The sequence below is a fragment of the Pyxicephalus adspersus genome, chromosome 5 (genome assembly GCF_032062135.1).
Source record: "Pyxicephalus adspersus chromosome 5, UCB_Pads_2.0, whole genome shotgun sequence".
In the NCBI taxonomy this organism is placed as follows: Eukaryota; Metazoa; Chordata; class Amphibia; order Anura; family Pyxicephalidae; genus Pyxicephalus; species Pyxicephalus adspersus.
In genome coordinates this window covers 24649234-24663614 of record NC_092862.1, presented here as the reverse complement: position 1 = coordinate 24663614, position 14381 = coordinate 24649234, and the positions used below count along the sequence as shown (strand labels likewise).

Genomic DNA, 14381 nt, shown 5'->3' with positions numbered 1-14381 from the left:
AATATGGTAATGATTTATAAATACTGTTTAATAATAATAATTGGTTACATATTTGTATATATACTTGAAAATTAATTCATTGTTATTGTAACAGTTGATAATTAAATACAATTTTAAACCCCAATGTCAGACAATTTTTTTTTTTACTTTTGTAAAGGTAAACCATTCTAGCTCTATGTTGTTTATTTTTTAAACCATTTCTTTGGTTAAATTTGACTTCCAGTTATTCTAATTAAATCTAACTTAATGTCATGTGATGTATAATAGCTATGATTGAGATCCCGCCCAGAGTTCTTTATGTGGCTTAACATCAGTGACACTTACGGTTAACATATTGAACTTCCCAATGGTTTGTCAGGTTCGCATCTCCAAGTCGAAATCTAAGTGACAAGCCACCCGGAGAATAGTCATCGTCAGTTCCCTGAAACTCAAAGGACTTTGGTTCGGAAAATGGATAGCAGACAGTAAAATCACCCAAGTAGTCCTTAGCCAAGCGCGGAGGATTGTCATTGACGTCTTTTAGGTAAAGGATGAAGTTTACAGAGGAGCTCATCTTTGGGTTATCTGTTTACAAAACATAAGAATCAAGTTCCACCAGTAACTCAGTACTTTAATCATTTGTGTAGCAATATCACATTACCTTGTGTTATTTGAAAAAATAAAATGTGCAATATTTCCCAATATGCAGAGCTTAAACAGCAATTGGCCTGGTCCACACACTGTCATGTTGGGGAGGGGAGAGCTTCCAACAGCTCCAACAATGACCCTGATCTATGAAAGCTCTCCAAGGCTGGAGAGAATACACTTTGATCAGTGAAGCTGGGTGAGCCAGCAAACCTGGACTGGATCTGGTCCAGGATTCAAAACATTTTCTAGCAAATAGCAAATGTTTTTAAGAAATCCAATCCAAATCCATTCCAGGTTTTCTGGATCACCCAGCTTCACTGATTAAAGTGTATTCTCTCCAGCCTTGGAGAGCTTTAGTAAAAGATTTTGGCATGTAAAAAAATAACATTAAACTTTTAAAATAAAACCTTTAAAACTGAAATAAAAAACCAGTATCCCTCATATAGATTTGTGAGATCCCCCCAAGAGTTCCCACACAATCTGACAGTATGGCTGCTGTGAGCCTATATTTGTATAAAAAGGGATTAAGTTATTAATTCTTTGAGAAGATCGGTTCTCGTGACTCCATTATAGGTTTCCATGTTTTTGGCCAAAAGTTTGTGGTTTGCAAACTTCATAAACTAGATTTGTCACAAACCCATGGCACCTCCTTCCTAATAGATAGATAGATAAAAATATCTCTGTAACTCCCTGAGCCCTCTTATGCCCCAATAATATATTTAGGGAGAAAGTGAAAGAGGTTATCATTGTCAGGTATCACAAGCATGGTTAGTGCCTAAGGAAGAATTTCTTCCCTGGAGTTCGGAAGTATTCAGAAGTATATAATAAAGCAGGAGGGGATCTCAGCACTTGCCTGTACCACATTCAGTATACATGGGCCCCCATGCAGCTGTACAGTTTGCACATATGGTATGCCCACCCTGGAGGTCAGTAACTTACTAAATTTTGATCACACTCAGAACTTGCAACCTAAAAGTAAAAATTTAGCACTGGCAATTTCCTACTTCTGTTTTGACAGGTCCCCCTTAGATATTCATCTTACTTTTTTCCTTGGCGACCACTTGAACTTGGTAGCTGTTTTCCTTTTCACGATCTAGCTCCATAACTGTGCTGATTTCTCCTTTATTTTCCTGTATTCTAAGCCACTGTCTTGGGTTTTCTTCCAGGGAATATCTGGAAATGAAAAAAAAAAACAAAAAACAATTTACATAGTTAAGGTCTGTGTTACCTTCCTTACTGATCAGAAAAACTATCCAAGTTCTATTTGTCCCTGTAAACAGATATTTCCTAAACAGATCGGCACAATAATTATTTACAAGTCAGTTTGATCTGTGAGAAACTTACACTATTTCATCTCCTTCAGGGTCTGTGGCTACTATAGTAATAATCTTTGTCCCAATGATGACATCCTCAAAAACTTCTGCTTGGTATATTGGATTTGGAAAAACTGGCTTCTCATCCACATCCAGGATGATTATGCTCAGACGTGCGATGGAACTTTCATTGTATTGTACGCCTGTGACTAGAGGTTCAGGGTTTTCAGCTCTTATTACCAGGTCATGCACTTTAAATGATTCATAATCAAGTGGCTGTTGAAAAGAAACAAACAAAAGGATTGTAACTTACACAAAATGAGCAACATTCATTTAACTTAGTTGCTGTAAACTTGGCTATAAATAGGCAGATTTGGTCAGCCAACCTGACCTGTGTGGGACTAAAAACATCATATTTTTCAATCCTACTTCTGTCCAAGGAACATGCACATACAACTATACAGTTTTTTCTTCCATAACCAACCAATATTGAACAATTATCCAAACAGGTAACAACAGTTTAAGAAATATGAAGATGGCCACTTTCCTTCGGTTCCCTGTACAACCTTGATCTTCTTAATGTTTTCGCCATATTATATTTGGAATATCCATTTGTATTGTGTTTTTTTGTCTCTAGGTAGGTTTCCCTTATACAAAGTCTCATATTGCATTGTTGGACATGATTATTATTTATTTTTTGTTGTTTCGATCTTGTACAATTTGCTCATTTTTTGTTATTTGTGTTTCTGTTTAGGCTTTCTTGGTTGCCAATAAAAATTTAAAAAAATACTCCATGGAACATACTGAAATAAGGGTTAACATAATTGCTGCTGCTCCTTTGCTGTCCAATCAGCAGCTTGGGGAAGGCAAAATAAAACCTGCATTCTATAAAATGAATTTCAACACTGTTTTTGTACATTGAGCCATGTTTACGCAGCTCAGTGTACAGTCTTGGCATCTCTCATCCATAGGAGTTAGGTAATTCTGACTACAATCAGTGTAGATAGGCAAAAACTTCAAAACTAAAATAAGTCTGAGTGAAGATATCAATGGTAGAAACAGGGGGATTGTGGCCACCCAGAATTCTGACAGGTGAGTATGTTATAAAGCAGAGGTCGCCAACTGGTGGTCCACAGAAAAAATTTGACTTTATTTGCAATTTTTGTTTATTAATAATAAAACAAAAATAATCAAATAAATTCTTATATTCTGAATGACAATTTTCCCCTTCATATTGCACTAAATTCACAAACTGTACTAGAGATGGAAAAACAAGGGAGGCGCAGCGTGATGTCAGTGTAGTCTTAAGTTGTATGAGGAAACCATTGCCGAGCCGCACGCTTCAGTGTTGTCTCCACCATTACAACAGTCACCCCGCTCCGCCAATACCGATTCTCATCCGATTGTTTTATTTGTTTATTTCTCAAATGCCCTTTTAGGTAAGTATGACCTTAACTGTGTATTTTCATTAACTGTCATATTTAATGGCATTAAATAGTTTGACTTTGATGACTATCATTTCTTGTTTGATCTTGGATTCGAATAAAAAAAACCCATAATGAGTGAGAAAAAGCAAACAAATATTTTGCATTTCTTTAGTAATATCAAAGATAATACAACTAATGTTAATAGTAACAATAGTAATACTTCACGTAACCGTGAGTTGATCAATGAATCAGAGACTCCACAGTCCTACTTTAATTTTAACAGTGGACGTGATATCATTTGTTTCACTGTGCTGTGGGTCAGGGCTGTGTAAATCCCTGAACTTAAATGTACAGTTCTAATATGTTGGCTATATAAATACTGTTTACTATTAATAGTATTATTGTAGGACAGAAATTTAAATATTTTAGCATGCAGTTCCCTAACATATAAAGGTATTCAGATGATTGCCTTGAGTTCTGCTTTAAAGCAAACATGTATTGTAATTGTTTCACCCTAACTTACACTTGCCCTTAAGCTTTCTGGCATTCTGCAGTTAAGGTTTAAGTTTTACCTAAGGTCATATCATATATATTATATCAACCAGAGGTGAGTTTCCTGAGAACACAGTGTAAGGTTGTTTTCACATCTCACCCCCAACAATAATAATAATAATTAATAATAATTCACCATATAAAAAAATGTAGACAGAGACATAAAAAATGTTTTTTTATGCTTATGTGACTTGCTTTACTGCTTTCATTGGCTGGAACAAACATGGTCCTGTTATTCTTCATCAGCATATGCATATTATTTTACCTTAGCTATTTTGATGTATCCTCGATTTGTTACAGGATTGGTCTCAATGATAAACATATGATTTGGGTCCCCTTCGATGATCTGGTATTCGATAGCAGAGCTTCCAGTTTGTGGTTGGTCATCATCCCTGGCCTGAATTTCCTTTACTAGAGTATTTAAAGGTATGTCCTCTCTCAGGGTTATGTTTCCATACTATAAGTACAAAGAAATACACCTGACAAGGGCACATTCACATGCAGAAAACACGTTTTTTGGTTTCTTTTACTTTTATAAAGAATTTCATAATCTTAAAGCATGCCTAGTTTATTTCACCTTTTAAAACTAATAAACACATTGCTGCTAATAGTATTATTTGCATATTAAAAGGTTGCTTACAATTATATTCAAAAGCATTTTTGTCCTAAATAACTTAGAGAAGAGTTGAAACTTCTGTTTTGCTCATCAGGTCCTATTGGGAAAATTTGGAGAAGCTTTATGATGGAAGCTTTACCCTCTCCGTTTCAAATGTCTTTACTTTCACTGTGTCCAGAACAAATAGGAAACAGACAATGATCCCTAAAACAAACTGAGAATTTGAATCTCTGCAGGAAGGACTAAGGCTGCAAATAAACATAATATTTTCATTGCTGGAACTATCTTTCATGATCATTTCCAGTGACAGTTAAATTAAGGAACGCTGTACACATACCATCTGTTCAGTTCTATGGAGAGGGAAGACGGGAGGACAAGCGAACAGTACTCCGCTGTGCTCTCCCCCCTTGACTTCAGCAAATATTCTCGAACATTGTTCATGAATCTGTCCTGACAGATCCATAAATACTGTATACATCAGATTCTTGTCAAAGGCAGAGGGGTTATAAACCCATTCCCACTTTATCCAAAACCAAAAATAAAGGTTTAGATACAATTAAAGTTCCATTTCATGGAAATGTGTATGTACAGTATGAACAGAAACACTCAGAGCTAAGAAAATGTACTTACATCAGACTTTTCAAAAAATGGAATGTGGTCATTAATGTCAATTACATTAATCAATATCCAACAAACGTTACTGAGAACTGAAAAGAAGCAATAAAGAAATTAGGTTTAAATGTATGATAACTTGATAGAAGGAGAATATAATATATCAAATAAACAACCTGTTATTAAAAGCGGAAAGATCAACATACGGTAGGTGAAAAGATTATATTCATTTGTACTATTTTGTGTTTGCATGTGTTTTATTTAAAAGTATTATTTCTTGTTTTTTTTCTAACTATGGTACAAGTTTTCACTGGGGTCAGATCGGGGGTCATCATTAAAAACTGAGTAGAAAAATTGTAATATAAATGTATCCCTCAAGAGTGACAAAGTACAAAAATCCATCTTTTATGTGGATGTAGATGCCTTTGCGTGCAGAAACCTACAGGGGTTGGATACAAAACCAGTCAATCTGCACAAGGAAATAATAGCAGTGACCGGTTAGTTTTACAGGAAGCTCCAGTATAAAAGGAAATTTCATACTGGATTACCACACAGACTTGGAAGAAATACACTAAGATTTAAGTAAGAATACACAGGCTTATCCTGGAGTTGAGCTTTAAAGCGTATGTAATACACAAAAGGTACATTTTTAAAATGGTTGTTTTTACCTGCTAAATATAAAAGTGCAAATTTTTTTTTGCAATTATTATTTATTTTTCCTATTACTAAAGCTTTAGTAGTTACCTATCTGATCCTGAAAGCTTCTTCTGCCTCTGTGAGCCTTCTTCTGAGATACAGGGTCTGATTTGTTCTCCAAAGATCTCCAAAGCTGTAGAGGATACACTGCTTTCATCAGTGAAGCTGGGTGGACCTGCAAACCTGGAATGGATCTGGTCCAGGATTCCAAACTTTTGCTACCAAATGGAAAATGACTTTGAAGAAATCCATTCCAGGTTTGTGGGATTACCCAGCTTCATTGATGAAAGTGTATCTTCTCCAGGCTTAGAGAGCTTTAATAAATCAGGCCCACTGTGACATCCTCAAGCTACCAATGCATCATCATCATTATTAAGCACTTTTTTTGGGAATTTTGCCCAGCTGTTTATATGTACAGCATGTCTGAGGGGTTCCACATTCCCAACCTAGATGCCCCCTGAATTACCCAGCAGTTCTTGACTGACAGCAGCTTGGTAAAGCAAGCTGAGCAGTAAGCTCTGTAATTGCACCTAGGGCTTTTAGAGACTGTAGCAATGTCACAAAATGTGAGAATATGCTGTGAATTTTCCATATCTCAACCAAGAGGATAGCAGAAGACTGCTACAGCATTTATTATAAAGGTAAAAAAGCGGATTTCACATAGCAATACATACACATACACATTTATGTTAATGTGTTACATTTGTGTTGTTCTATTATGGTACAACACTGAAAAAAAGTTTCCATAAAATGGTAAACTTACCAGGCTTTCCTTCATCGGAAACATTCACTTTCAACCTGTACTCGTTGTTGTCTTGAATATTTAGCCCACCACTTATTAGTTGGATATTACCATCATATTCGTTTATTACAAACATGTTTTCTTTTGGTAATTTTGGCCACTGTTCCAAAAGCTTGTAGTGTATAAGTGAGTTTCTGGAACCTGGTTCATCATTGTCTGTGGCTACAAACATGCCAATAGTGCTCCCTGTAAAACAAAAGTTACGTATTCAAGAATCATCTGCGTTCACTATTCAAGAATCATCTGCGTGCCCTGGATCTGTGCCCCTCACCCGATACCTCTGCTACCACTCCTTCATTTATACTAGGGTTGATTTACAAAAAGAATTTAGGCTGTTCACATAAAGTAAGTTATATTTTTGCATATGTTGATAAATGAGATGAAGGTCTGCTGACTTAACCATCCAGTTGTGTACAAAGAAGAAAACTTTTTTTTAGGCTTACAGGTTAGCCCTTTGGCCTTTGCAGTGCTAGATCCCAGGTTAGAATTGTAGCCAGGGCACCATCTGCATGGAGTTTTCCTTGTTAATTTGTGTGGGTTTCCTCCCACATTCCAAAAAGATGAAGTCAGTATTATTGATTTCCCCCGAAAAAATTGGCCTTGGGCTGTATTAAAGACATAATACTATGGTAGGGACATTAGATTGTGAGCCCCTTTGAGAGACAGCTAGTGATATGATTAGGAACTTTGTAAAGTTCTGTGTAATATGTCGGCGTTTTATAAACACAAGTAAATAATATTTTTTTATATTTCCTTGGTTGGATGTTTTTTTTGCCAAGTGAACTCCTACCTCATTTACTAAACTCCATGAATTATTCCTTGCAATGCGATAACTCACTATGAACATCTTAGTTTTCTTTAGTAAATCACCCCCACTGTGTGCATGTATATATCTGTGAACATGCACAGATCTTGGTTTGATCTAGAGGAAATCTTTTCACCTTCAACCATTTCCTTTATGTGACATTTATGACTCTACCACATACATCATAGCACAGTTTATTTGAATCTTTACATATTCACCCCCTCTTTTCCCATAGTCTGTATTTTTATTCAGCCTGTATTGTTTCTTGAACTACTTAAAACCTTTTAGTAAAGTAGCCAAGTGTAGACCCTCCACCAAGATTTCTGTACAGGTTTCACAGGCAGGAAAAATCATCCCAATGGAATCATGGACCAAAACCAAACCTGGCAGAAATCTAAACCCTTCCTGCTTTCCGCCCTAAAATAAAAGAAAACATGTAAATTAGGCTTTAATTCCAGAAATTTGGAAGCGAGTCATTAAGTTGTCTGTTTGTATGTTTTTGTTAACCTATAGCATGTCGTAATCAGTAACTGGTAGGGACCCAATACTTACACTGTCCATTTTCAGTGAAATAGGATAAAAACAAAAAATTAATGTTAGGTTCTAGCCCACCAACGGCTTATATTTTTTATATCAGAAAATAGACACTTATTCTGAAGGGTCCTTGGTATCAAAATATTCCAAAGGAACAACAAAATCATCTAAACTTTGCAGAACATACCAACATCTTCATTTTCCTGGACTTCAAATACACTCAGAGTTAGTGGACACATCGGTGGGTTGTCATTAATATCGGCAACATTTACAACAATTTGCAGGGCCCTGGCCACTGGATTTCCAAGATTGTTTTTTGCCACAGCAAAAAAGATGTACTAAAAAAAAAAGGAAATGTAAAGACACTGTTAAGTTAAATACTTAGGCTGGTGAAAAAACCCATTGTGTAAAGGAGACCTTGGAATTATATATGTGTGTGTGTATATATATATATATATATATATATATGTATATATATTGCTTATAACGTTTGTATTTATATTCTATAAAGTCTAAAAAGAAAAGTTCTGTATTTACAGTACATACACTAAATATGTTGTTACCTGCATTCTGTAAAGTGAACTGTTTGCTATATATTTCTAAATATTGTATAGAACACATTTTCTTGACCCCTTTCCTTTAGATGAACCCTTTAAATCAATTTCAGATCTCAAGTAATCCCTGCTAGAAACAATTAATTAGGGGAGGGTGGGATGTTGAAGGAATGTTTCCCTACATTGGTGGCCACCCACCACCCAAACAGATCTCTGGTGACATGCTGTTGGCTCTGTCAAGTAGCATAGAGTCCAGGACTTTGCAGGCATCATCAGATAGGAGCTACAGCTCAAGGGACCCCTATCAACATCTGGAGAAAGTCTAGGGTTCCTCAGAACCTTGGATGGGAAATGCTAGGATAGAGGAAAGTTGCTTTTGTGTGACTTACGTATCTTCATTTAATTACACGCTTTGTAGACTTTGTAGATAAAACAAATAAATTTGCACGTTTTAGAGTATGTTGGTTGTTTTATTAGACTGAAAGTTGTTGTTAGACTGAAGTTGTATATGGTTTACAATACCAATTGTTGGACACATGATTTTAAAGGGGTCAGCAAATATTTCACAAGTATTTATATTAATCTTTTCAGTTATTATATATACCTGGAGAGCATGTGTTTAGAGACAGGGCCCCAACCTACTATCTGAATAGTCATTGGAGATCTGTGTGTATGCTTACTAAAATCTGGGTGAACCCAGATTAAAGAATGATATAGGGCTACACAGTACCCCTTACCCATTAAATAAAGGTATATAGGAGCACAGACACTCTCTTCAGAAAAGTCCTAATTATAAGGAAATTAAAACACAACACATTGTTACTTTTATTTTATTTTTTAACTTCTGTTGTCCTCAGTAGTAAATCTATTGTCATGCACATAATCTGGTGACAAATGCTGACCTACCAGATTTCAATGAGCCCCTCGTATTTGGGGGAGATGATATGGGGAAAGGCTCTGTCTCTTAACTATGAGGTCACACCACCCTCATGGAAAAATAGAGAATGTAGACATATACGGTAGTGGGATCATAAGCTTTCTACTAACAATTATTTTCATCCTTTTTATTTCTATACACAAGCATTCTTCATTTACAGTACCTCATGTCGCTCTTCTCTGTCCAGAGGCTCTGTTACGTTAATATTTCCATGCTGATCAATGACAAAAGGGAACCTTGGATATCTCTCCCTCTGATGTAATTCATATATGACACTGTCATCATTCCAGCGCACCTATGGGATGAAAAACAGGTCAAAGGTATTCTGCTGCGATCTGGAATATAACTGATGGCACCCTTTCTTTTGTCCTTATGCCAGCCCTTCCCTGAATATATTAGCTTTTTATAGGCCAACATATGACATCATTATTCTTTCTGTGTCTAATACCTATCTGACAAAAATGTGAACAATTCAGGAAAGCACCAAAATATTGAATATGTTGTGCCTTCAAATGAAAGAGCTAATGATTCTCAGAAAGTGTAAATAGAACCAGCATTTTTTCTTCTTGGCTTTCGAAACTTGCAGTGTCTGGTACATTTTCCATTACGTGGATTATTTTACAAACTCAAAGTTTAAATACCAGAATACTGCTCTAACCCTGGATGTCGCCACATTTGTTCCATGACTTGTTGAAAAGTACACCTCACATACTGTCCTGTCCAGACTTTCATTGTGGCTTTTGCATTTGCAGGAATGACACACGGTGCTGCCTTTATCTAAACAGAAATGTAGTGAGTAAGGTTTTAAAACAAAGAGCCTAAGTCCTAGTTACCCATAAAATTTTATTATTCCTCTAATACAATAGACATAGCTGAATGTAAAACAGAATCCTCAATGAGATATCTGCAAGTTTACCTTAGAGCTCAAGAACGTTTTTGTCAATGTCAAACAGTTATAATATTTCTTCGGATCCCTACAATTTAAAGCTGGAATCCACATGTAAATTGATTTGTTCACCTGCCATCATCATTTAGTTTAGAAAAAACTCACAGTGTAATCATTCTAATTTTGTACAATTTCTCTTTTGGTAAGAAATCCTTTTTAATCCTACTCAGATATCCTTCATTTGGATTAGGGACTCATAGCACCGAAGCCAAAACCTTAGCACAAGCGTAAAGTAACTAACATTTTCAGGCTCAGAGACATGTCTATGCCTTACAATCATTATTATTATTGTTAATTCTAAATAATGTTCAACATTTAGAAAGCAACACTATTTTGCAGTGATGTACATCAAATGGGGACTGAAAAAGTATGGAATGTAGAAACAAGCCTAATAGGACAAGGAAGAAAGTTCTAGAGCGTGGGGACAGCACTACCAAAGGAAGAGGTGGGGAAGTCCATAGAAGGTCATTGGAAGAGCTGAGAGCATGGCTAGGGGTATATTTGAGTATCAAGTCAAAAATGTAGCTAGCACAAGAGCGGTGGAGTGAAAAAAATGTATTCTTAGGTGGAAAAGAAGCCAGTTTAAAGATTTGCAACAAGAGGTGGAGAAAGATGAGTTGAGGGAAGGACAGAGAAGTCTAGCTGCTGCATTCATGATAGATTGTAGAGGAGAGAGTCTGGTTGGTGGAATGCCAGAGAACGTGATATTGCAGTATTCCAGTTAAGAGATCATCTGGGCATTTACTAGGAGTTTGGTGGTCTCTGGGAACAGGAATGGACTAATGGACAGGTGGATGTGGTAGGACCCGGGGATGTTCTCAATAAGAGGAGTCAAGGAGAGTGAAGAATCAAAGGTTTCACACACACTTCGTTCTGTATTTTTAAAAAATAACATTGTTTATTGACAGTATGGGTACATATGTTGCTTACAGTTTATGTAAAGCCTCTTCAGTGCTTTTACTGGGCAGAAAACATTATTGTTTCCTATCCTCCTGGTATTGGCCAAAATAATAAGATTCCTATCAACACAGGTAAATATCCACCAGTTGGCTATTCTAGCTATCCAGAATTTTACCTGAGTTATATAATGAGGATGTGGCAACGTTGAGTTTTCCACAAGATTGACGGGTTCAGGAGCTTTCCATAGGTTCTCTGTCACTGTAATGAAAACTTTTGCATTGGAGCTAAAGGCTTTCTCACCCAAGTCAGAAACACTCAAAAGAAGTTCATATTCAATCTTTTCATCTGCCTTTAGATGAACTGTTCCTGCAAGTTAGATGAAAGAGAATTACACCTTTGTCTGAAATATGTCAGTCTACAAAAAATAATATTTTCACTATGTGTAGACACTGAAAGCATCATCAGGAAGTATCTCTGAAATGGAAAATAAAAGGTAAATGGTTTATAATAGAAGTTCCTTTAGAACGAGAGGGCAGTCTCCGTGTTTCTTTTATGACTTTTCTTCCTACAAAATCCCCCTTTAAAGGTCCCATGTAAGTTTCAAATGAACCATTTGTGATGAAAATTACAGTACCAAATTTGCACAGAAGCTATGAAACTTTATGATGTGTTCAATGTGTATTAAACCTTCTATTTAGGTTAGATTTAAATAATAATCCTACTGTCACTCAAAAATACCAAGATTCAAGTAAATGAAAAAAATACAGTTATTATCCCTTGCTGACCTTAATCTTCTCTATTTTTGTTAATATTCAATTTATTAAATGTATCCCAGGAATACTTGGAGGAGTATAAACAGCTGGTACTCAGGATTGAATGAATGATTGTCACTGTATTGCCTACCAGTAAACATATTAGGCTTTCCATTGGTGCCTTGTAATAGGGTCATATTATACCCATCAATGGCAAGAGGATAGAACCTATCTTGTGAATTCTTTAATTGCAACACAGCCTTAGCAATGTCTTTCTTAAAGAATCCACATCCCATTTTCCACCTGCCAAAACCTCCTACTTTACCTTTTGCCCTAATTTTTTTTGTGCAATCATTAAAGTTAGCTAATATGTGCATCATCCTGTTTGCATGACCGCTTTGCATTACTGTACCTGTAATGAAATTGCTCCAGCTAGCTTTCCTAAAGTTAGACCTTGGCCTCTTGCCCAGACCTTGATGTTGCAAATCTTATTGTGAAAGTCAATAAAAATATATTGAAGAGAACCCCTGCCAAGCCTTTATTGTTGTCAGTGTCCTCTCTGGGGATATTCACTAAATGCATTCTCCCGAGGACCAGAAATTGAGGGGAAATCTAAAATGTAATTATCGAATATCTCCCAATGGGGACAACAGTTGAAGAGGGAAGTTTTCTTCTTCTGTAGAACTTTGTAGATAACCAAAACAAAAACAAAAAAAATTGACTTCAAATATTTGAATTAACAATGATGTACTATAGGCTATTCAAACCACATGCTAATAAAATGCACTGCTCTATACCCATATGAATAAACTCCTAACATAAAAGACAGTTTGGGACACCTTTGTATTGTTTTGTATAATGTTCTACCCATATGCACCCTTGCAAGTTTTAAACAAATCAAAGTGTATTCCATTATTTTTTTTTATTGGATTGTTTAGGTTGGTCTTTATATTCCATAGTTTTGATCCATCCAAACCTAATTTTATTGAGACAGTAAAATCAGATTGTATGTATAGTGAGCCCTAGGGACCACCATTTCCAACAGCAGCACATAAAATTAGCTCTCCTACCCTGACCACATAGGACTGTGTTAATTTCAGGTCTTGATGAGCAGAAATATAAATCGCTTGGTAGGTAAAACATCAATGGACCTGATGTATCAAAGGCTGTAGAGGATACACTTTCATCAGTGAAGCTGGTTTGATCCAGCAAACCTGGAATGGATTTTTTCAAAGTACTGGTAATTTGCTAATTGCTATCAAATTTTTTGGAGTCCTGGACCAGATCCATTCCAGGTTTGCGGGATCCCCCAGCTTTAATGATGAAAGTGTATCCTCTACAGTCTTGAAGAGCTTTAATAAATCAGACCCAATGTATCTGACCTGTGAATTTAGTTTTTTTGCCTACAGTCCATCTCTATAATTTATGTTGGAGATTTAGTGAAAGGGTGAATGTTTAGATAATAAAATATTACAAAATCAGAGAACCCTTTATTTTAGGCATTGAAACAATCACTTTCAGTGTAGTTCTGTACATGACTACTCTGCTCATTTTGCTTACTAAAAGATTACCTTTCTCATTGAGATATATAAGAGGATGAGCTAGACTAAAAGTCGCAATCTACATCTTTTATCAATGAAATGCCTCCTTTTGCAGCCTTAGCATCTAAGCCAGTTTTTGGCTGAGTTATTGGTAATCTGCATGGATTGATTGTTTTGTACGTACCATTTATCGTTGTAGAAATTTTACCAGTGTTGTTGTTAATCTGAAAGAACAAGACATTTTCTGTGTTTGGGATCTGCTGTACAATTTTATAGACCAGCTGGGCATTTGGTGTTGATGGGTCATCATCATCAGTGGCATAAACAGTCAGAAATGGTATTCCTGCAAAATAAAAAGGTTATAAGAGTCCATAGGTGTTACAATGAGGGAAATTCTATTTGAATATGGACAACCTGACATGAAAGAGCTGCCATTGCTCACCTGCTTTTCAACACGCAGCTTAGTTTTAAAGCCCAGGAATAAAAATTGATATAATGTCTGCATATGACACCTTTCAAAATGCAAATGCAAATGTCATCCAGATCAATGATGTAGAAAGCAATGAAACCAGATGACCAGCATAACAGTAAAGTATGCAGAATTTCTAGACAAACTCAAGTCAGCTCACATGCTTGATGAAATGTCTGAAACTAAGAATATAGACCAGCGGTCGCCAACCGGTGGTCTGGTAAAAAATGTTGGTGGTCCGCAGCTCTGTCACCCGTATGGACACAACTCGTCCACTCTCCCTATCGCAGGCTCGGAC

General features: G+C 36.2%; 1 protein-coding gene across 1 annotated transcript in view; it reads right to left on the bottom strand.

The window, feature by feature from the left end:
- The window catches only part of CDH17 (cadherin 17), a 29670-nt gene that overhangs the window by 3642 nt on the left and 11647 nt on the right, over positions 1-14381 (bottom strand). The window contains exons 5-14 of the mRNA XM_072410909.1: positions 13799-13957; positions 11497-11687; positions 9639-9770; positions 8172-8322; positions 6607-6831; positions 5166-5242; positions 4185-4376; positions 1972-2216; positions 1670-1800; positions 325-564 (exon numbers count right to left, since the gene is read on the bottom strand). Coding sequence (XP_072267010.1) covers positions 325-564; positions 1670-1800; positions 1972-2216; positions 4185-4376; positions 5166-5242; positions 6607-6831; positions 8172-8322; positions 9639-9770; positions 11497-11687; positions 13799-13957 — 1743 coding nt within the window. The remainder of the gene's footprint in view (positions 1-324; positions 565-1669; positions 1801-1971; positions 2217-4184; positions 4377-5165; positions 5243-6606; positions 6832-8171; positions 8323-9638; positions 9771-11496; positions 11688-13798; positions 13958-14381) is intronic.